Source organism: Petaurus breviceps, unplaced genomic scaffold (assembly GCF_028583685.1).
Source record: "Petaurus breviceps papuanus isolate PSGF00001 unplaced genomic scaffold, PetGlider_PUasm1.0 91041, whole genome shotgun sequence".
Taxonomy (NCBI): domain Eukaryota; kingdom Metazoa; phylum Chordata; class Mammalia; order Diprotodontia; family Petauridae; genus Petaurus; species Petaurus breviceps.
The window spans coordinates 9,784,255-9,806,105 of record NW_027187400.1 but is presented as its reverse complement, the minus strand read 5'-3'; the positions used below and the strand labels follow the sequence as shown (position 1 = coordinate 9,806,105).

General features: G+C 40.8%; 1 protein-coding gene across 5 annotated transcripts in view; it reads right to left on the bottom strand.

Annotated features, from left to right (window-relative positions):
* The window catches only part of HNRNPR (heterogeneous nuclear ribonucleoprotein R), a 24,352-nt gene extending 9,470 nt beyond the window's left edge, over positions 1-14,882 (bottom strand). Inside the window, exons 1-7 of one of the 5 annotated variants that reach the window (XM_069078820.1) lie at positions 14,724-14,882; positions 11,719-11,887; positions 9,287-9,405; positions 8,715-8,822; positions 4,762-4,875; positions 3,669-3,845; positions 1,711-1,846 (exon numbers count right to left, since the gene is read on the bottom strand). In XM_069078820.1, the coding sequence (XP_068934921.1) occupies positions 1,711-1,846; positions 3,669-3,845; positions 4,762-4,875; positions 8,715-8,822; positions 9,287-9,405; positions 11,719-11,875 (811 nt within the window). In that variant the 5' untranslated portion in view covers positions 11,876-11,887; positions 14,724-14,882. The remainder of the gene's footprint in view (positions 1-1,710; positions 1,847-3,668; positions 3,846-4,761; positions 4,876-8,714; positions 8,823-9,286; positions 9,406-11,718; positions 11,888-14,723) is intronic. The other 4 variants (XM_069078822.1, XM_069078821.1, XM_069078823.1 and 1 more) reach the window with 4 other exon arrangements.
* Between the last annotated feature and the right edge of the window lie 6,969 nt (positions 14,883-21,851).

Below are 21,851 nucleotides of genomic sequence, written 5' to 3'. Positions count from 1 at the left end.
ATTTTGTTTTCCCCGCCTTCTCAATGGGGGGGGGGAGAGAGAAGTGAGGGAGAGAGTATGAAACTAAAAAGAAAACAAAACTGGATTAACAAAATAAACTGCTAAACCGTGTCTCCACACAAAGATCTGGAATCTGACAGAACAATGAGGTGCTCAGTGAGGGAATTGTCTTCCTTCTGTTTTACCTAGAGCAGCCATAAAAGCTCATGGAAGTCCAGGGACTTAATTTCTACCACTAAATTCCTCTAGCGGAAGGGGAATTCCAATGCCTCCTATATAGTAATGAGATAAGACCATGCAGTAAAAAAAAAAGACCTGACAGAGAATGGAAGCAATTTGCACAGATTCACTTGGTTAGAAAATGTTATTGAAGCAAGGACAAAGTTCCAACAAACATCGCCCTAGATCTTGAAAACAAAAAGCAAAATCACAATGATCATGACAAGCCATCACTTAATTTTGTGCATTTTCTAAGACAAAAAGGAAAAATAATTCACTCTCTGGAATGTAAACTCCTTAAAAGTAGGGCCTGTTTCATGGGTGTCTTTCTCTCCCCAGTACAGCATCTGGTATATTTTAAGTGCCTAATAAAGGCTTATTGATAGACTGGAAATGTCTTCAAAAATGAAAAGACAAATAAAATTAGAGTATTTGGTCTGTTAGTTGTTCTTATTTTGAATGCACGTAAAAGCATTTGTTGGGCACTTCACCGGCCTAAATGACCTGTGTCCAAATATATAAAGTATCCCTCTGCAGAAGATTGATGATGAACAGCTGTTCTAATTCTAACTGAAAAACAAAAGAAAAACTCTGGCTGAATTCCAGCACCAATAACACAGGTAAGCCACTGGAAAAAATATTCCAGTCTGGGCTATTTTTACTAGGTTACCAAAGAAGAATGTGGAATCTTCTTCCCTAAAGATCCTTAACATCTGTTAAACCTGACAGACATAATCTTGCTGAGATGCAAGAGATGAACTAAGTTAATTATTCATGTGTTCTAGCATCTTAAAAACAAGCAAAGACACATGCAATTGTGTTCATTTTATTTTTAAATAACTGGGGCAGGAAGGGCACAGAGAGTCAATCCAGTCCAGTTCCACAACATAGCTCCCCTGAAATAAAGTTCCAGGCTCTAATTCATTCAGGGGGAAGTCATTGGGTCAAAGGATGCCTGGCCTCAAAGCATCTAAAATTGAGAGACCCAGTTTCTCCAGATTTTAGTGTAACTTTAGTCCTTCTCTCTTGATCTGCAGTAAACCCATCAGATAGAGCCAAGTTTGAGTTTTACTAAATAGTGTCTCCCATCATAGTGATTAGCTAATATGAAAAAATGAAGCTACCAATGTTCATTAATGCCAAACTGAACCCAAATCAGTCGAAAGTTGAGCAGAAATAAAGGGATAGTTTAAAAAGCAGAGGAAGGAGAAAGAAAACAAGACCTTTCACTTTATGTAGAGCCCTAACTTCAAAGACTAAGGCATATCAAACTTCCAGTTGGCCTGAACCAGATTAAAATGTAATTTGAAAATGTTTAACAAAATAAATAAAAATAAAACACCACATAGATGATGTTAACTTGTGATTTCCTAAGTCAACAAGTACCTGGCCTGAGTCTGACACCACTGGGAGTCTAAGATGGCCTTCCACAGTAACATGATGATAACTGATTCCCCCCCAAACCCATTTAGAAACACTACTTTTTTTTACCTGTGACTTTGCTGAATTCTTCCAATATGTTTTCCTTGGTTTTGTTCTTTGGAATCGATCCAACAAACAGCCTGTTGTTTGCCACCGAGATGCACACTCCAAGGTGTTTACCAGGACGGATTTCATAGCTGTCACACTGCAAGGAAGAAAAAACCCAAATACACCCCACAACCACCCCACACTCAGGATACTGGACTTTAATTCTAAAGTGTTTAATAACTATAAAATCAGGCATTTCTTTGCATCAGCAGTTCTCAAACCTTTTGGTCTCAGGACCCCTTTACACTCTTCATACATAAAAGGACTTTGCAAAGTGCTTTTGTTTATATGGATTATATCTATTGATATTTACTATATTTGGAATTAAAATGTCTTAATATCATTATAATAAAAATAGTTCTAGCCTCTCAGACTTCTGAGAGGGCCTCCACCCCACCACCATTGGACCATACTTGGAGAGCTGCTGACTTCAGTCATTAGAGCAAAGTTATTCCTTATGTCCTGTAAATGCTTGTCATGCTATTATTATTTTTAAAAAACTCAATGCTTTCAGTCCCTACTTCCATTAGGTTTTGTCACTTCCCTCCTTTTGTTTCCAAATCAGCTTACTGAAGATTAAAGAGGGGAGGGAGTTGTCCCATTTAAACAAAACTGACCCTACTTCAAAATTTTCCTCATTATTTCAGACAAGTCAACTAAGATGAATTATTCAAGAGAGTTAAGATAAAACTAAGCACAGTTTCACCCCAAACAAATTCAAGAAAATGAAAGTACGGTGATGATACATAACAAATGTGAAAAAACTTTCTTAAAAAATAATTCAACATTTCTATGTCATTTTATTTTAATACTGCACCAAACACACTACAATTAGAAACACAGTGGCATATGATATGCAATACCTGCACACAAATTTGTGGGTCTGAAGTTTAACAAATCATAATACTAAAAAATTTTTAATATCAAATGCTTCACAAATTTGCATGTCAACCATGTAGAGGGGCCATCTTTTCCATATTTTAACTTATGTGCTACCAATGCAAGCATACTATTCATGATTCTTATAAGCTTTCAATACCCACATTTCAGTAAGATTACTTATCTGTAGCTTAAATTTCCTGATGTTATGGACAGCAGGGGGTGAGAGCGCGTAAGGTAAGAAAAGGAGAGAAGAGAGCGGTAGAGGGAAGCAGAAAGGGAATGATTCTGAACTACCAACCTCTAGGAAGGGAGGCATTAACACTAAAGAAGGAAACTGGAGCCCCTCAGTGAGTCAGCTAACTGTAAGGGAGAAAAGGAGCAACATGGTGAAGACGTCTACACCTCACCCTGGAAGCCTGAGGCCTTTGACTCCATGTAGCACCAGGACAAGAAGGTAACAAGGTATTATTTCCCAACTTGAAGACACGCTGAACTCAAATGATTTTGCCTCTAGACTCACGGTTGTTTTTTCGAAAGGGAGCACAAGGCAAGAGAGGGAAGAAGGTACACAGGAGACAGACTGGGAAGTAGGACAAAACAAGTATGGCCAAGAGTACTCAAGCCCCAAGACAAAAAGGGAACAAGAAGAAACAAAGGAGGACCAAGGATATATCTAAGAGTGAGGAAGCCAAAGCTACGTCTTGTTATAGGAGAAGAACATGACAGACATAAGAGACAAAAGGGGTAAAACTTTTTTTAAAGCAAAGCTCTCATTTCCAAGAAGACTCTGGCCAGAAAGCACACAGCAGAGCTGAAGCCTTCTTGTTCTCAGTGCAAACAGGCAAAAGCCAAAATGGAAATCTAACTCCTGAAAGCAAGTAGTCTCATGTACACTCTCCCACCCCAAAAAAGATCACCCACTAAAGCTTTCAATCCAGAATAAATAGGAATTAACAATCATTAGAAGCAGATCGTTTGAACTGTTCCCAAAGGATCCTTGAACTGTGAAGTTTGGCCACTATGGCCCCTTTACATACCAGCTTGACAGCTTCCTGTGCAGCCTCCTTTCCACAGAAGGTGATGAATGCATACCCTCTATTCTGACCAGACAGAGGATCCATCATAAGGCGTAAGTCCCAAATGGGACCGGCTTTTTCAAACAGCGGTACCAACTCATCTTCATATAAATCTCTTGGTATCTTGCCTACAAAAACCTGAAGGAATTTTTAAAAAATAATTCATTAAAGTCCAACTTAACTATATGAATCCACAGCCATATTGTAAACAAAAATCTGTCTTATTAAAAAAAAGACAAATTATACATAGTTAACTGGAATGACTAAGGGACAAGAAAACCATTTAACTATAACACAAACCTTTGTTTCAACCCTTAAAAAGAATCTTTCCAAAGTTTATTAGCATATTAACACATTTTTTAAGACAGTATACTAGACATAATTTTTCCTTTAATGATTAAATACCTCAGGGAAATAAATAACTCAAGTATAAGCCGACGTAAAGATTATAAACTGGTTTCTTGTTAAGTATTCGTTTTTACCTCATTTTACAAGTGAGAAAAATCATAAAGTGAGTGATTTGCCTACAGTCAAACAACCAGTAAATGTCAGAAGCAAAATTCAAACCCAGGCCTTCTGACTCCAAGGCTTTTTGTACTACATATGCCATGCTATTTTTTAATTATGCCAGAAGTGACACCCAAGATGACACAACTACTAATCATGGCACAGTCAGGATTTAAACCCAGACCCTGCCTCCCAAGACCATATCACCTTCCAGTGGGCCATGCTGCTTCCCTTCGGAGCCACATACAACTCTTGACAAGTGGAGAAAGGAGATTTCCCCATTCACAAAGTGTTGTTAGTGTCTTCCCAAGTTCGAGGAGATGGTCTAGAATCTATACTCTAATTTGGAGTGTGGCGTTTTAGGTCATGAATTTAGAAACTTGTTCAGAACCTTTTGGTGTTGCTTTTTTGATGTACTCTAGTCTTTCATGCTAAAATTAAAATGAATAGAAAACCACAAACTCAAGTGACATTTGCCAAAATATGAAATTAACTCACTTATCTCTACTACAGAAAAGACTCACAAGCAGAAAGCCCCCAAACTTACCTCTGTCCCAATGCCAGGCTGTACACCAGAATATACACTATCTGGAGGTGGACCACCATATTTCCTCTGTCCTGTGGTTACATCTAGTGTATAACCAGTCCTTTCCAGCAAAGCCTAGAAAGGATTGCACAGCTTGTTAAAACTGAACGGCTATTATACAAAAAAAATTAATCTTTCAGTATATTAGTCTTCACCAACTCAAGTCCTAAAATAGCTTTATACAGACAGACTTTTAAAGGGCCTTATAAAATCTGGCTCCACTTAACTGGGAAGCAGAGATGACCACTATTCCAGAATGGTACAAAGGGGATTTTCTTCTTTTTTCCTACTGTTCAAATATTATTCTATTTATTTTTCCAATTGCACACAAAGACAATTTTTAACATTTTTCTTTTAAGATGTTAAGTTCCAAATTTTTCTCCTTCCCTCATTCCACTAAGACAGTAAGCAATTTGACATAGGTTATGTATGTGCAATCATGCAAAATGTATTTCCATGTTAGTCATGCTGTGAAAGAATAAATAGAAAAGGAAAAAAAACTACAAAAAAATATGAAGTGAAAATAATATGCTTCAATATGCATTCAGACTCCCATCAGTTCTTCCTCCGGATGTAGATGGTATTCTCCATCAGGAGTCTTAGAAATGTCTTGGATCACTGTATTGATGAGAACAGCCAAGTGAATCATGGTTGATTATGGCACATTGCTGTTACTGTGTAAGTGTTCTCCTGGTTCTGCTCACTTCACTCAGCAATCAGTTCATGTAAGTCTTTCAAAGATTTTCTGAAATCTGCCTGCTCATCATTTCTTACAGCACGAGTATTCCATTTCATTCATATACCATAGCTTATTCAGTCATTCCCCAATTGATGGCCATCCCTAAAAGGGATTTTCTGCTTAAGAAGTGGGAGGTTGATCTAAATGCCTACTAGGGATTCTCCCAACTCTGCTACCAATAGCTGTCTCAATTTATTTCTTGTTATTCCTCAACATGCACTCTCTGTTTCAATCAGTCTTTAGTATCCCCAAGCCCTTTTTCATTCCCATTTTTGTTTCTGCCTGTCTAAAACGTATCCCTCTACCCTTTAAAAGTTCTATTTCCTTTGAGAAGTTTTTTCCAACTTTAGTCCTCACTTATCTCATTCTTCCTATACTAGTGGTTAGTACCACAATCTAGCCCTGAGCCATTTGGTATCATGGTCTGGTTTGGCCTAAGCCAGGAATAGCATAAAGGCAGTCAATAGGCTTCCCTCAAAGTCCCCACTGAGGTTAAATCCATATAAAGAAATATTCAACTGACCCTTCTGAGTTGACAGGAATTTGGGCCTGGGCACATTAAGCCAGTCAGTCCTTGACTTCTACAAAACTGAGTGTTTCATGCAACTGGTTGTACAGGAGTCAACAATGAATCACTGACTCAAGACACACAGGTAGAATTCCCAGTTGAGACACTTATTCCCTTGGGAAAAATCACTCCACCTCTATGTCTCAGTTTCCTCACCTATAAAATGAGAATATTTCACTAGCTATACTTCATAAGGTTATCAAAAAGTGTCTTATAAACTTTTAAACACTATCCAACTGTAAATTATTAAGCTATATTCCCTGGTTTCACTCTAGTGCACGAAACATGCTCAAGTGAGAGTTACAAAACAGTAGCAGCCAATGTGCCATCAGTATGAAGTAGAATCACTCAGGAAAGGCTTCCTAGAGAATGGAAGCCTTGGATAGTTATGTACAGTTTATAGAACTCCACCTATAAAAGCTAGGCTAAAGAGACCAGCCCTGCTGCTCACAAGCTCTGTGGTCTTGGTCAGATCACCTTCTTTCTGACTTTGGTTTCACTTTCAAATGAAGTGGCTGTAGTAGAAGCTCCCTAAGGTCCCTTCTAGTTCTGAGATGATGTGATCCTTAAGTGGAATCTCTGTTTACTGAGTTGTATAAACTGTATGTAACTATCCAAAGCTTCCATTCCCAAAGTCGGTTCTTTAGAGGTCCTACCCACCCTCCCAGTTTCAATCCAAGGTTTAGCTTTGCTTTTCAAATAGTCAAGAGTTCTTAAGAAGGAAGTGAGTCATTTAGGACAATAATATAGGTCTGTCTACTGCAAGGGCAAAAGAACGTTTTTAAAATATTACTACTGGGGATGGCTAGGTGGCACAGTGAAAAGAGCACTGGCCCTGGAGTCAGGAGGACCTGAGTTCAAATCCGGCCTTAGACACTTAACACTTACTAGCCATATGACCTTGTGCAAGTCACTTAACCTCAACTGCCTTGCCCTCCAAAAAGTACCAAAAAAAAAAAAAAATTACTGCCTCAAATAGAATCATAGGATTTAAAGCTAGAAGTAACCTTAAAGATTACCTAGTCCAAACCCTTTCTTTCATGGTACAAGACACTGAAGCCCGGAAGTTATGTGACTTGTCCAAGGTTACAAAGACAATAGCAGAACCATGATCTGAGCATTGGTCTTGAATCTAAATTCCATACTCTTTCTACATCATATTTTAACCTATGAGGAAGGGAAATGGGTGGCATTATTCCATTTCCCAATGACAAAATTGAGGCAGAGAGAAGTCCTAAGACTTATTAAAACAATAAAAGTTGCTGAAAGAAACTAGAACGCAAGCTTCCTAACTCCAAATCCAATGCTGTTCCTACTATACTACCAAAATTCAACCTCCATAAACAAAGTATGTATGATATAAGACATACTTTTTCCAAGCTTCTTTAAAGTTCTACCATTCCAGCAAAGTGGTTGGCCTCTGTTACCCGCTCCCGATTATAAGGTAAATGGCCAATCAAGAAAACTGAGTTGGGGTGGCTAGGTCGCACAGTGAATAGAACACCAGCCCTAAAGTCAGGAGGACCTGAGTTCAGATCCGGCCTCAGACACTTAACACACTTACTAGCCATGTGACTTTGGGTAAATCATTTAACCCCAATTGCTCTCCAAAAAAGCAAAAAAAAAAAATGAGTTAACATAAAAAGTCTATTCACCAATTAGCCCTAACCTTATGCTTCTTTTTAGGGCCTCTTTTACATTGAGAGTCAAAAGAAAGAAGAATGACTGGAGAAAGATACATGGAAAAAAATCCAAAGAAAGAGAAACACAAATTCTTAAGAAAGGTCCTACACAAATTCAGGTATAATGTTATTGATGATGATGACAATACCTGACATTTGCAGAGTGCTCTCCAGTTTCTGAGCACGTACACAGAATCTCATTTGAGCTCCACAACCACCAGGAGACAAACAGGGTAGGCCTAACAATGGTAATACAGCACAGGGGAACAGAATGCTGAACTTGAACTCAAGAGAAGGTTGGGGTCTAAAACCATCTCAGACACTTCCTAGCTGCATGACCCAGGGCTCTTTCTTTGTCAAATGAGGATAATAATACCTGCTCTATTTATCTCACATGGCTATTGGGAGGATTACATGATACATGAAAAGTGTTTGGCTATGTAAATATCAGATTGCGATTTATTAATACTACCACATCCTTTGTAATAGGCAGATGTGGACACTGAGGCCACTGAGTTTAAGCCTAGGGACTTGTGTAGTGTCCGTTCTAGCATGCTATGCTAAAACACACACAATACATCATCTCATCTGTATCTCACAACCACCCTGTGAAGGAGGTACCATAGGCAATACCTGAATTTTGAAATTGAGCTAACTGAAGCCTGGAAAGGCTCAGTCCGATACCAGAGACCACAAGGGTCTGAAGCAGAATTTTTCTCTTCCTGACTCCAAATCCAGGGTCCTTTCCACTTTACCTCAATACTCTCAGCAATGGGGAGAGGGAGAAAAAAACAGTTAAACAGAAACCCTTACCTTTTATGAAAATTTTAATTAAAAAAAATTTGCCAGAGGTATAAAAACACCATTCTGGAAAACATTACACTTATTACTCTCGTTAATTCTGACAAGCTGAAGTTTGCTTTACCTTAATCTTTGCTTCATCAGGTCCCTTTGTTGATTCTTGTACCTTGCTCCCTTGTTTCTCCCTTTGCCTGTAGGTCTTCATAACTCCACATAAAAAAGCACTTTTGTTCTACAAAAGAGAAATCATTTGGAGCTGCCAGAAGCACTTGTACCAACAAATTAATTATTCCATACCTCCAGATATTTAAACATCAGGGAGAACCAAACAGGTCTTTTTTGACCTTTAGTTTTTTCTAGCCTTCTATCATCTGCTATTTTTAACCTACCCCTTTTATCTGAATATTTCCTTCCACAGTAATGCAACAGTCTACCCCCAATATGATGGACAGTCTGCTCCCTGTATCACTGGTAATGTGTGCTGAGGACATCAGCCATGTAGAGTGAGTGGCCGACAAGCTTCTGTTCTCAACATGGCTTTGAGACTCAGCTTTTAGCAGCACACCAAGATGAGGTTTACAAAAGCACCTGGAGCCTGGCACACGACCGTAACTAAAGAGCCAACATCATGGAGCTCAGCCTGCAAGCTCCACTTCAGTTCACTCACTCAGCACCTCTTCTGAGTCTTGGTCTTACCTGTACATGAGACAGGTCACTTTCCTTAAACTGTTGGAGCACAGAGAGGGCGCCTTCTTCATTAAATTCTCTGAGAGCATCAATTGCTCTTTCATCAAGATCGACATAAGCTACCAATCCTAAAAATTGAAATTGAAAAATGGTAATGTTATTGTTCAAAAAGCTAGAGGGGACACAAACTGATGAAACTGTCTTATTAACTTTTAATCATGAACAGTTATATTCACTTCTATCACTAATAAATTATCTTATTCTTAACTACATGCAACTATATAAACACTATATGAAAGGATATGAAAATGTAAACACTTAAAAATAAAATGCTTTTGCTATGAAACTGAATTCATTGCCCACGTCCTCCACCCCAACACCATCTCTGCCAAAAAATACATAAATACAAACCCTCCACCCCACCCCCCAAAAAAAAGAGCACTGGAGCTTCAAATGCCCTGGAAGAAGTTAAATCTGCTGTACACATTGTGTAACGAACTGAGGCTTGAAACGATCAGTTCTGGTCCACATTTCTAAGTAGTCCATTACTATCTTCCCCAAGGATCTATCTGCTCCAAACTATGGACTTAGGGAGTTCTGCAATCTTCAGTGTAAACAGTCACCGAACTAACTGGGGGGGGGGGGTGTCACCTATTATTAAGTGACTCCAGCCCCAAAGAGTAGCAAAGGCTTTCTCCTTCTTAGGGCCAGAGACTGAAAACTGTTTGAGTATATTACAGTCTTTGCTGCAGTCAAATGTGGAAAGATACATTATCACTCTTCTGTAAATCTTATTAACATTTGTAGGAACAATGTGGGAAAAGGTGCAGAAGGCCACATTTTAGCAGCTTCTTAGTTTCTTCTTTAATAAGAAATGTGTTGAGATTTAAGGGATGTTGTGGCAACCAGAATACTAAATGTCAACAATGACATTTTTCAAATGAACAAAAAATTATATGGCCATGGAACTACTAGAAACTGCATTTAAAAAAAAAATTCTTCCCAGTACTCTAAACATGAACTGTTAAACAGTATATAGAGCATCTACTAAGGATTAAAATACAGCTCTTTTAACTTAATCTGAATTTATTATAACAATTGTTATGCATGAGCCTGTGAAGTAAATTGTTAGGAAATGGAAACAGCACTTTTTTAAAAAAGTGATTCCACATTAACAAAGCCCACCAAACAAAATTTCATTTTATACTGAAATTAAAAATTTTAATAAATGTAATGCTACTTGCAGCTACTGATGTAAGAAAATTAAATTCATTGTCATAATTTATTTAAAATGTCCCCAAATGAGCATGTCTAAATAAGTTTGGAGTTCCTTACATGAAAAATTCCACAGCACCACCCAAACACCACAGTCCCAGAGGCCCATCAGGCTTTTCCCTGGTCCAACCATGCCTATGCCCAAAGCATGAGCTTCACCATCCATACTAACCAAGACTCTCCAAGAGGGCATCTTTAAGCAGATCACTGCCTGTTCCCAATGGCAGAAATGCACAGAAAGCTCCCTAGGACTGATTTTCAAATGGATACCTTACCAGGAGACATTTGAGGAAATCATTTTTAATATCTAACATTTATCTCCTCTTTTTTTAAAAAAAAAAGAAGTTATTTTACAACTTACAGTACTTAAGAAAGATTTATAATACAATTCAATTCTCTTTCTCAGAAGCTAACTGCAGATCACCAAACACTCTAAAGAGGAAGGTTTCTATCCATTTATGTCATCAAAGGGGAGGATAAATTTCTTTATGAACAAGATTCCCTAAGGGTAAACATTTCTCTCCCACTTTAAAACCTGAAACCACTTTCAACCAAAACCTTATTTAAGATATTCAGATTTTCCTAAGCACTTAACCCTGGGACTTCTGGATAAAAAGCAGCCAACTATTGCAAACCAAACACTTCCATGAGATGCTGAGAGATGTGGATTGCTGTCCAATGAAAACTAGACAGGCCACAAAACTCACATAAATATGACATTTATTATAGTGTCAGGCAATAATACATCCTAACTATTTCTCACTATGCCACCTAGTTCAGAGCTAAACTGATTTAAGAGTCACATTAAGAAGCTAAAAGTAGAAAAGTAAAAGCAAAATGATGATTGATTTGGATTGAGGAAAAAAATGTAAAATTTAGTATGCTGGAATACACATTTTTCTTGTGATAAATCTAAGATAAATTGATGCACTGATCTGAAGCAACTAAGACTGCATATTCAACACTAAGAAGGCTTCAAAATCATGAAATAAGAGTCAGTGTCAAAGTCAAACCCAATTTGCCTTCAGTGACAGCAAAGTCACACATTCAGCTCTACATGGACAGATCAGAAACAGTAGTATTATTTAACCTTAAAAAGCTATACAATTCAAAGTGGTTTGCCCTCACTTTCATAACCGGTCAGAAACAAGAAATGCATATTATACCTGTCTGAAATATTTCATCAAGTCTCTCTGCCACCTTCTGTGGGAGGCCTGCCTCTATCAGTGTCTTGTAGTGCTCTGTGTGAGTTACACTGGAAGTGTCCATTGGTTCTTCCTCTTCTTTTAACTGTACCGCATTACCATTCACCTGATTAGCCATTTTATTATGCTGCTGGAAAAAATTCAGGAGCTATATTACATTAAGCCAGAAATAACTAGTTTGCAGGACAATGCATGACTTATCTAAACTAACTTGTATACATGCTGCTAATACTCTATCAAAGTCATATTTAATGCCTTTTTGTGAGGTAGCTGATCTAAATTTAAATAAAATCATCCTGGAAAACAATGGAAAATGTACATGGAAGCAGTAAGGTTTTAAGGTACTTCATGTACACCATGGTGGTCAGAGGTCTCAAACTTTCTGATCAGAGGGAAAGTATCTGAGTAGCAAAGCAGCTGTTATGTCCTGGTGATCATGTTATCAAAAAGAAACACTTTGTTTGATGAACAAGTCACCACTATGAAGGTCTAAAAAGCTGTGTAGCTTCCATTCTTACATAAACTCAATTATATTTTGTTTTTAAACAAACCAAACACTCAAGGTTTGAGGATTTTCAAAGATCCCTGGCTCTCTGCCATGTCATGCTCCCATTCCAATACAGGTATGACAGAAGTGTAGCCCTGTTCAGCATGCTGGTGGTGTCTGGGGGTGGTTTTCCATGCTGCACTCACTAAGATCACATTAAAATCACTAACAAATTAATTTTGCTCTTCCCACATATAAATTTATGAGGAAAAAAAACTTAATCCATATTTAAAATGAGCTATTTGTGGAGGTTACTTTTTAAAAAAGGAAACCCAAGTCTACAGTATATTGAATTTTCCATATCAATCAATTTGGTAAGGCTGCAAAAATACATATTCAAGCTAGCTTCTTTCCAAGAGTTGCAATCAATGGTGCCTAATTAAGGGTGAACTTTGGTCAGATTTCTCAGTTAACCAGCCAGCAATCATTCTGTATATTCCACCATTCACATACTACTGAAATGGACCAACTACCTGGGAAGAGAGTTCAAATGGAGAGCTCTACAAGACCCGCATAGATGAAAAGGTACCTGCCTCACAAAAGCAGTAAGAGTTAAAGGTGCATTTGTCTGTGGTGAAATGACAACTTGATGAAGATAATATGCAGCAGAAGAAAGACATTGCAACATATACTGAAATAAAGGATATGAAGGTGTGTATCAAGAATAAGCCTGGTTTTTGAAGAAAGTTCAAGATACCTCAGCTATCAAGAAAATACAAGTCTCCCAAAAAGCTCTTGCTTAGCCACACTACTAGAGATCCTACCAGACATTATGGGAAAGCACCAGGAGCCATTGTCCCACTTGAAACAACTTAATTTCTTTCAAAGACCACTGAAATCCAGTTGAAGATAATGTGAGAAGATAGAACAGACCAAAGTTGGAGTTGGGGAGAAAAAGGGAGAAAGGAGAAAATGAGGAAAATTCAGCATAGATGGATTACTCTGAAAGAGCTAAAGCTGTCCTTTCAGGGTCAAAGAACACTATTAAAGATTTGATTGTCTGGTGATATGTACAGGTTGTGTACGTACAGACGCATACTTTTACTGCTGAACTCTTTTATTTACATGGATAAATGCTTTTCAATGCAGGCCTCAAAACACTCTCTGATGAACTAGGTAAAAAGCTAACACACTCAAGACTGCACAGCACTGTGCTCAGCTGCTTAGCACGGAAAAATGGGCATATGCACATTATTAAATCAAACCATTCCCCTACACATGGCTGCATCCTATAGACTCCCCATTCTCCTGACTCTTCATCTCTCTTCCCACCCCACCCCCAAATACAGCTAGGAATTCTTCAAAATTCCAAAGTTATACACAACATCACAAGACCTTCGCAGCAAAGCAACATTTTGCAGTCACAGAATGGAAGCAAACTCTTAACAGACGTTAACGTTTCTGTTAAGAAATATCATTATCAAAGTATGGGTAAAGCGTAAGACAGGTTGCCTATTAAGCACAAGATGGAAAAAAAAAGTCATGAATACTATTAGTACCAGATGTACTCAGCATGCCTCAAATAAGCAGACCCTGAAGGGGGAGGGGAGGAAAGGGGGAGGGGGTGTTTTTACTTCAAAAAAAAAAAGTTGAATAAAATTTTATAAAAAATGCGGCTTTACAGAACAGGTCTAGGGGAATGCATAAGAAAAACCTTCCTTTCCTTCAGCCCAAGTTGGAGAGCTAATCCTATTATGTTAATTGACAAACTACAGCCTAGCCAGACCAAACTTCGGGATATAGTAAACACTCAAAGGAGATTTCTGTTGGGGAAGGGGGTTCCGTTGGGGTAGGGGCCATTTAAATTGGTGGGGGGGGGGGAGAGAAATTGGCTAACCCCCTTTTCCCAGATTGTTGTTAAACGTTCAAGTGAACGATGCAGGGCTGCAGCCAAAGGGCCAGCAGGGGGAAGGGGCCTGACCTGGGCACCACGTGGGGGGGTACTTACTCTCACTCCCCCGACCACCACCACCACCACCACCACCACCTCTCAGCTGGGGATGGATGGAAAGCGGGAGGGATGGTGCCAGCCTCACGTGGGAGGAGGGCACGTTGTGGGGGGGGGGCCGGCCTCCCCCCGGAGCCCCAGTCTGCGAGACTCGGCCCGGCCTCCGCCCCCCCCCACCTCCCGGCACGCATGGCGGGGCCTTCCTCGGAGGCGGGAAAGGCGCGGCCCGCGGGCCGAGCGGAGCGCGCTGCGGGGGCGGGAGGGGCCCGGCTGGCCGGCCTAGGCCCAAAGCAGCGCTCGGCCCAGAAACGCCCCCCGCTCCCTTTGCCTCCTTCCCTCTTCCCCCCCCCTCCCCCGCTCGCACCGGCCCGCCCGCCGGCCCCCTCCAGAGCGGGGACGTGGCACGGGGCCCGGGCCGGGCCGAATCGGGACGGCCGGCCCCTCCCCCCCACGGGCGGGCGCGAGACTCACCAGGGCAAAGCGGGCGCCGGCGATGGGGGCCCGAGAGAACGAGCGCGAGGCTCTTTGAAAACGACTAGAAATGGCGCGCGCGCCACCCCCTCTCTGTTTCCCCCCGCCTTTTCCCCCCCCCCAAGGCCGCCGCCTCCGCCGCCTCCTCCGCCTCCTCCTCCTCATGGAACGGGCGGCGAGATCCCGGCAGCACGCGGGGTTTCCTGGAACTGCTTCCAGGGACTCGGCTCTCCGATACAGCCAATCAGCATTAGAGGAGGCCCGAGCGGCGACTGCAGCGACCTATAGTAACGGGACTCTAAGCTGGGAGCGAGGAGCCGGGACGAACGAAGAGCCAATCAGCGGAGGCCTCCGCGCAGCCAATAAAGAAGCTCAGCGGCGCCGGACTAGGAGCCGGGGGCGGAGGGAGGCACACAAAGGGTGCGCTGAGGCCGGCTGGAGCTTGGCTCTTTGGTGCCTGCCCGGGAGCCCCTGTTGAGGGCCGGCCGCGCTCTCGCGGGCGAGCGCGGGGGAAGTGAGTGACCTGGCCTCCCTGCAATTTGCCCTCCCTGGTCGCGTCGGCGACCGATGCCCCAACCCCCTTTGGTCCAACCTCAGGCCTGGCTCGCCCCCAGGCCGGACCTGCTAGGCGCTCTGACCCGCGCTTGCTTTATTCGTGACCGCTTCAACCAACTTTGGCGGAAAGGGGCCTAGTGAGAGATGTAACGCCCGTTTCTGGCCCCGGGTCTGTAGTTTCCAAGGAGATGATTGGAGCCCTCGGCCTTGTCACTCACCATCGGGCTATTTCTGTCTAGATTCACGTAGTGTCCCGTGGGCCTGGCCAGGTGCTGGACATCAGAGACCAGGGCAGGTGTGGGCCCTGCCCCCACACGTGGAGGGTCACCGCTGATCCACAAGTGTGCAGTAGCAGACATTAAGCGCCTATTGTGTGCCAGGCAATGGCATACAGGGCAGAAAGGGTCCCTGCCCCCAAGGAGCTCCCCTTCTTAAATAGGGAGACAACGTGCAAGAAACTGTATGGCCAAGCTATAGACTAGTAAATTGGAGATAATCAGCAGAGACAGGTCACTGGCATTAAAGAGGTCCCATCAAAAGTACAGCCAGTGGTTTGTTCAGGACTCTTAGTTCTGGGCTTTGGGATCAGAAGTGAAAACTGTCAGCCCCTGCCCTAGATGACTTTGTAGCCTGCCTTGAGGATACGGTATACATATACAGGAGAATAAAAGAGTCAACGTTTCATTAACTGTGATGTGCCTGGGTATCATGAAAAAGGTGAAAACTTCATCTGGTCCCTTACTTCTCAGGGCAAAAAATAGGATGTGCCACAGGATTCAATACCTGTTGAAGGAACAGTTAAATGCCAGGCACTATGAAAAGTGAAAGTTGAAAACTCGTACAGTCTGTTTATTCCTTCAAGGAGTTTGCTCAAAATATGCAGCAGATAAGTATTCATTCAAAAAGCATGTAGTGGTCACGATGTGAAGAGCTTCAGGAAGGGATGGGGAGATGCCAAGTGTAGATAAGACAGGCTCTGCCCTCCTAGTGCTCAGTTAGGTAGGTGAGGGTAAAAGTCCAACACAAAATAACTATAAAACAACTGGGAGTCCATTGAGATGTAGCATGGTTAAGAGAACAGGGAGCTGGTCCTTTAGTGGAGAAAACTTTTGAGACCTAGTAGCTGTGTGATACTAGAGAAGCCAATTCACTTAGTGCCCCCCAGGAAGTACTCTCATACTAAAGGACAAGTTGCAGATCTGCGTTGGTGAACCTGGAATTCTCTACACCCATGAAATGCCAGGCTTCAGCCAAAAAGGGGGGGAAAACAGTTAAAGAAGTACAAACATAGTTATCTCAAGTCTGAGGAAGTAGGATGTTATCAAAGGGAAGTGAGGAGTAAGGGAGCACTTCATATGATCAAAGATAGACTACAAGGGCAGCTTGGTGGCAAAGTGGATAGAGTGCTGGGCCTGGAGTCAGGAAGCCTCATCTCTCATAGTTCAAATCTTCCCTCAAGACACTAGCTGTGTGACCCTGTTTGCCTCAGTTTCCTCATCTGTCAGATGAGCTGGAGGAGGCACTGGCAAACTATTCCAGGATCTTTGCCAAGGAAATGGGATGACAAAGAATTGGACACAACTGGACAATAACAAAAAGACCATGATAGGGGAGTATTGGATATCTTTAGGAAAATTTGAAGAAAGTGACCACTTTCAAAACCAGGACTAGGGATCCCTTTTGTTTCTCCTTTGTCTCTATCTACCTTCTAAATTGCCATCCCTCAGAGTGATTGAAATGATTGAACTACTTCTTTGGCCTCACAGTGATAAGCTCAGGAAATGCTAGATGTAAATGTATGTAAATTTTCTCTATTATCTACAGGGTGTATTTGATGGCCACATAGAGGTTCATGAACTTTATTACAAAATACATGGGATAGGTGCAATATCCCATAGATAGATAAGAGTTTTGATTAAAGAGAAATGAATCTTGTGCAATTCTTTCCACCTCGAGTAGACAAAGAAGACAAACTCCTATTTACCCTAAATCTATTTTTTTCGTGTCTTGATAACATGTAAGGATGTAAACTCCTTGAGACCAGTGCTTTTGCACAGCCGTATATATTCAGGAGGGATTTAATAAACACTTGTTCAATAATTGAATGCTATTACTTGCCAAAATCTGTTTCAACACAGAGCTAAACATAAAAAGATGATTAAGTCTCTGACCTCTAGGAACTTAGAATCTAATAGTATCTGTTGAATCCTGACCTCATTTCTCCCTTTCACTTGTAATTCAGTGCATGTAGATGAAGGGTGACCTTGACCAAGCTAGTCTTCATGTCCAAGGCCATTTCAGGATCAAATTATCATAAGAACACAACCAAGAAGTATTTAAGTATTTCTTAAGTATCTACTGCATATTTAGCACTGTGTTGAATGGATCCATTCACTTAACAAATAATTATTGTCTGCCTACTCTGTGCAGAGCCCTGTACTAGGTCTTGGAGTATACATATTTGTCATAAGGGAGCACTTTTTCTGGATTTCTCCTTTGCCTGAGTTACATCTTACTTTAACAATAATAATATCAATGATGGCTAGCATTTATATAGTATCTACTATATGCCAGGCACTGTGCTAAGTGCTTTACAAATAGTATCTTATTTGATTTTCACAACAACCCAGGAGGTAGGTGCTATTATTATCCCCATTTTATACTTGAGGAAACTGAGGTAACCACGGTTAAGTGACTTTCCCAAGGTCACACAACTAGTATCTGAGGCAGGATTTGAACTCAGGTCTTGGTGACCAAGTGCAGTGTTGTCTCTACTTTGCCACCTATTTGCCACAACTTTGTAGGAGAGGCATCTTGGTACAGTGGGTAGAGTGTCAGACTTGGAGTCAAGATAATTGGGTTCATTTTCTATCTCTGACACTAACCATGTCAAGTCATTTAATTTTTAAAAATTAATTTAATGGGAGAAGTTATGTAAGTTCTTTTATTTGTAACATGAGGATAATAACAGCATCTACCTCACAGGGGTGTTTTGAGGCTCAATAAGATAATGTATGTAAAATGACACACCAATGGGAATTATATTTATTGTGTGTATGATAAGACAGTATACAAATAAATACAAGTGGATGAAAAATGGAGAGGGATACATCTCTGTAAGTTAAGTCAAGAATCTTGTGTTTTGCTAGAGAGATACGTGTACAAAAGTAAGACTAATATAAGGTAACAGGTGAGAGAACACTAACAACTGGGGAAACCAGGGAGTGCTTAGAGAGATGAGTGGCACCTGCTGTCAGCTGAGTCCTGCAGGAAGGTAAGGATCCTGAGACAGAAATTCCAGGCATGGGAAAAGGCCTGTGTGAATGTACAGACAGGAGGAAATAGGAATGTAGAGTTAAGGCATCAGCTAATTGTCCAATTAGCAAAAATATAGAGTTCACAAAGAGAAGGAATGTGAAAGACAGCCGCTAAGGTACTTTGGAGGCAGCTTCAAGAGCTCCTTAAAATCTAGGCTAAGGAAGGGTGGCTAGGTGGTGCAGTGAATAGAGCACCAGCCCTGGAGTTAGGAGGACCTTAGTTCAAATCTGTCCTCAGACCCTTTACACTTACTAGACATGTGACTTTGGACAAGTCACTAACCTCAATTGCCTGCAAAAAAAAAAAATCTAGGCTAAGGAGTTTGTACTTTACTCTGGAGGCAATTGGAAGTCATGGGTTCTAATTTTGGCTCTGGTGCAAGTTCACTCTATGTATGACTACAGACAAATAATCTCCCAGGATTTCAGGTGTCATTTCTGTAAAAAAAAAAAAAAGCCTTGAATGCATGGTAAAGGAATTTGAACTTGGATGACAATGATGGAGTGTACAGGAGATATTTTAGGAAAGAGTTGATCAAATCTATGCATGAGAAAAATTATCTTGGCAGAATTATGATGGACAGATTCGAGAAGGGAGAGGTTGGAAGTGGGAATGCCTAGGTGGTAATTTAGGTGGTTTCAGTGATGATAGACAGGGGAATAAACATGAGAGATGTTACAGAGGTAGAATCAAAAGGTCTAATGTCAAGCAATTAAGGAGTGGATATGAGAAATAAGGGAAAGAGAAGAGACAAAGACAGGCCCAAAGTTAAAATGTGGGAGATAAAAAAGATGGTTGTTCCACAGAAATCAGGAGGTCAGAAGGGTAATGGCCTTAATATGGAAGTGTCCTCATTGTGGTGAGGAAATTCTTTTACACATTCGTAATTAAATGGTTATCCCACTCACAATAGCATATTTTCAAACTTTTTCATCTGTCCTCAAGCCTCCCACAGCTCCTCCAACTCCCACCCTTTCACTTGAGAACTTGGCCTCATATTTAACTGAAAGAAATGGAGGCCTTCAGCACAGCGTTCCTTCTTCTTCCCTCCACCTTATCTCACATCACTCAGATACCTTCCACTATCTCCTCCTTCAACTCTGTTTGATGTGAAATAACCCTTCTTGCAAGCAAACATCTTTATATGCACAAGTGCTACCATTCCATCCCATTTTCTGTAGCAGATTTTTCTCTTTATCATTCCACTCTCTAACTAATCTTCAATTTCCTCTTTCCAGCCAGTCTTCTGGCTGCTTCCTTTTTGCCTACAAACAAGTCTCCTTGTATCTGTCATCCTCAAAAAAATCCTCACTTGTTTCTTCCATCCCCACTATCACCCCAAATCTCTCCTACCTTGGGTCTAAACTCCTTGAAAATGCTGTCTACAATAAGTACCTCCACTTTCTCTCCCTCACTCTCTTCTTAACCCCTTACAATCCCACTTATAAGCTTACCATTCTACTGAAACTACTCTCTCCAAAGTTATCAATGGCCCCTTAATTGTCAAATGGCCCTTTCTCAATCTTTATTCTTCTTGACCTCTCTGCAGCCTTTGACATTGCTGATCACACTATTCCAATACTTTGATACTCTCTTCTAAGTTTTCATAACACTGCTCTCTCTTGGGTCCCCAATACTGTTTGACCACTCTTCCTCTGTCTTCTTAGCTTAATCTTCATCCAGTTCTGGTCTGCTAACAGTGGTGACCCTTGGGGCTCTGTCCTGGGCCCCCTTCCCTTATGCTTTTATACTATTTCACTTAGTGATCTTATCAACTCCCAATGATTCAATTCCCATTTATATGCAGATGATTTTCAGATCTACTTTTCCAGCCCTAACCTTTCTCCTAGCCTCCAGACTCAGATCTCCAACTGCTTGATAGACAATTCAAACTGGATGTGCTATAGACATCTCAAACTTATTATGTCCAAGATGGAACTTAATATTTTTCTCAAAAAAATGTTCCCTACTTCCAAACTTCCCTATTATTGTCCAGGACACCACCATTTCCCTGTACCCCAGCTCACAATCTAGGTGTCATCCTTGACCACTCATTCTCTCTCATTTCCAATCTATTGGTAGGACCTGTCAATTTTACCTTATTGACTTCTCTTTCATACTCTCCCTTCCTTCCTCTGACACTATCATCTTCCTGATACAGATTCTGACCCCTCATTCCTGGACTATTGTGATCCACTGCCTCATTCCAGTCCACCCTCTGTTTAGGTGTCAAATTAATCTTCCTTAAGGCACATATTTGATCATCTCACCCCATTATTCATAAACCCAATGGCTCCCTATCACCTCCAGGATCAAATATAAAATCTGCTTTGGTACTCAAAGTGCTTTACAACCTGGCCTTTTCTGATATTTCCAGACTTCTTACATTTTGTCATCCAGTGACATTGGCCAACCTCCAGACTCCACCTTTATGCTGGAGGTTCCCCATACTTGGGATACTTTCCCTCCTCATCTCTGCCCCTTGACTTCCCTAGTTTCCAGCTAAAGTTATGTCTGTTATGAATTTTAATGCTAGTGCTTTCCTTCTATTGATTATCTCTAAATTATCCTGTATATAACTTGTTGGTACGTAGTTTTCATGTTGTCTTCCTTCTTAGACTGTGAGCTCCTTGAGAGCAGGATCTGTCTTTTTTATCTTTGAAAATATTTTTATTTGTTTTAATCATCCAAAATTCTCATTCTCATTCTCCCATCCCATCCCACTCCCAATTTAAAATACAAGAAAAGCAAAACCCATTATAAACATGGTCACTCAAAGCAATTTTCCACATTGGCCATACCCCACCTCCCCCACAAATTGTCTTATTCTGCATTCTGAATCCTTCATCTTTCTATCAGGAGGTGGGTAGCATGTTCCTCTAGAATAATGGTTGTTCCTTATGTTGATGAGAGTTCAGCATGATAGCAGTCAATTCCATCACATTTATACACTATAACTTCTTTGTCCATTGCCCAAATCCAGTCCATTACCTCAAAAAGAGCTATAAATATTTTTACACATCCTTGGAGTTTGTTTTGCTTAGGTCGACTTGGTCTCTTAATCTACACTTCTAATTCCACTCCCTACTATTCCTCTTTCCTTCCTATTTTCCTCTTAAGTGAAATGTATTATTATACTCAAATCTTTGTGTAGTCTTCCTTCTTTTGACCAGTTCAGATAAGAGTGAGATTTAAGTGCAAACCACTCCCCTCACCCCCTTATCCTTATTTGTATAGATGTCTACTTGTACACCC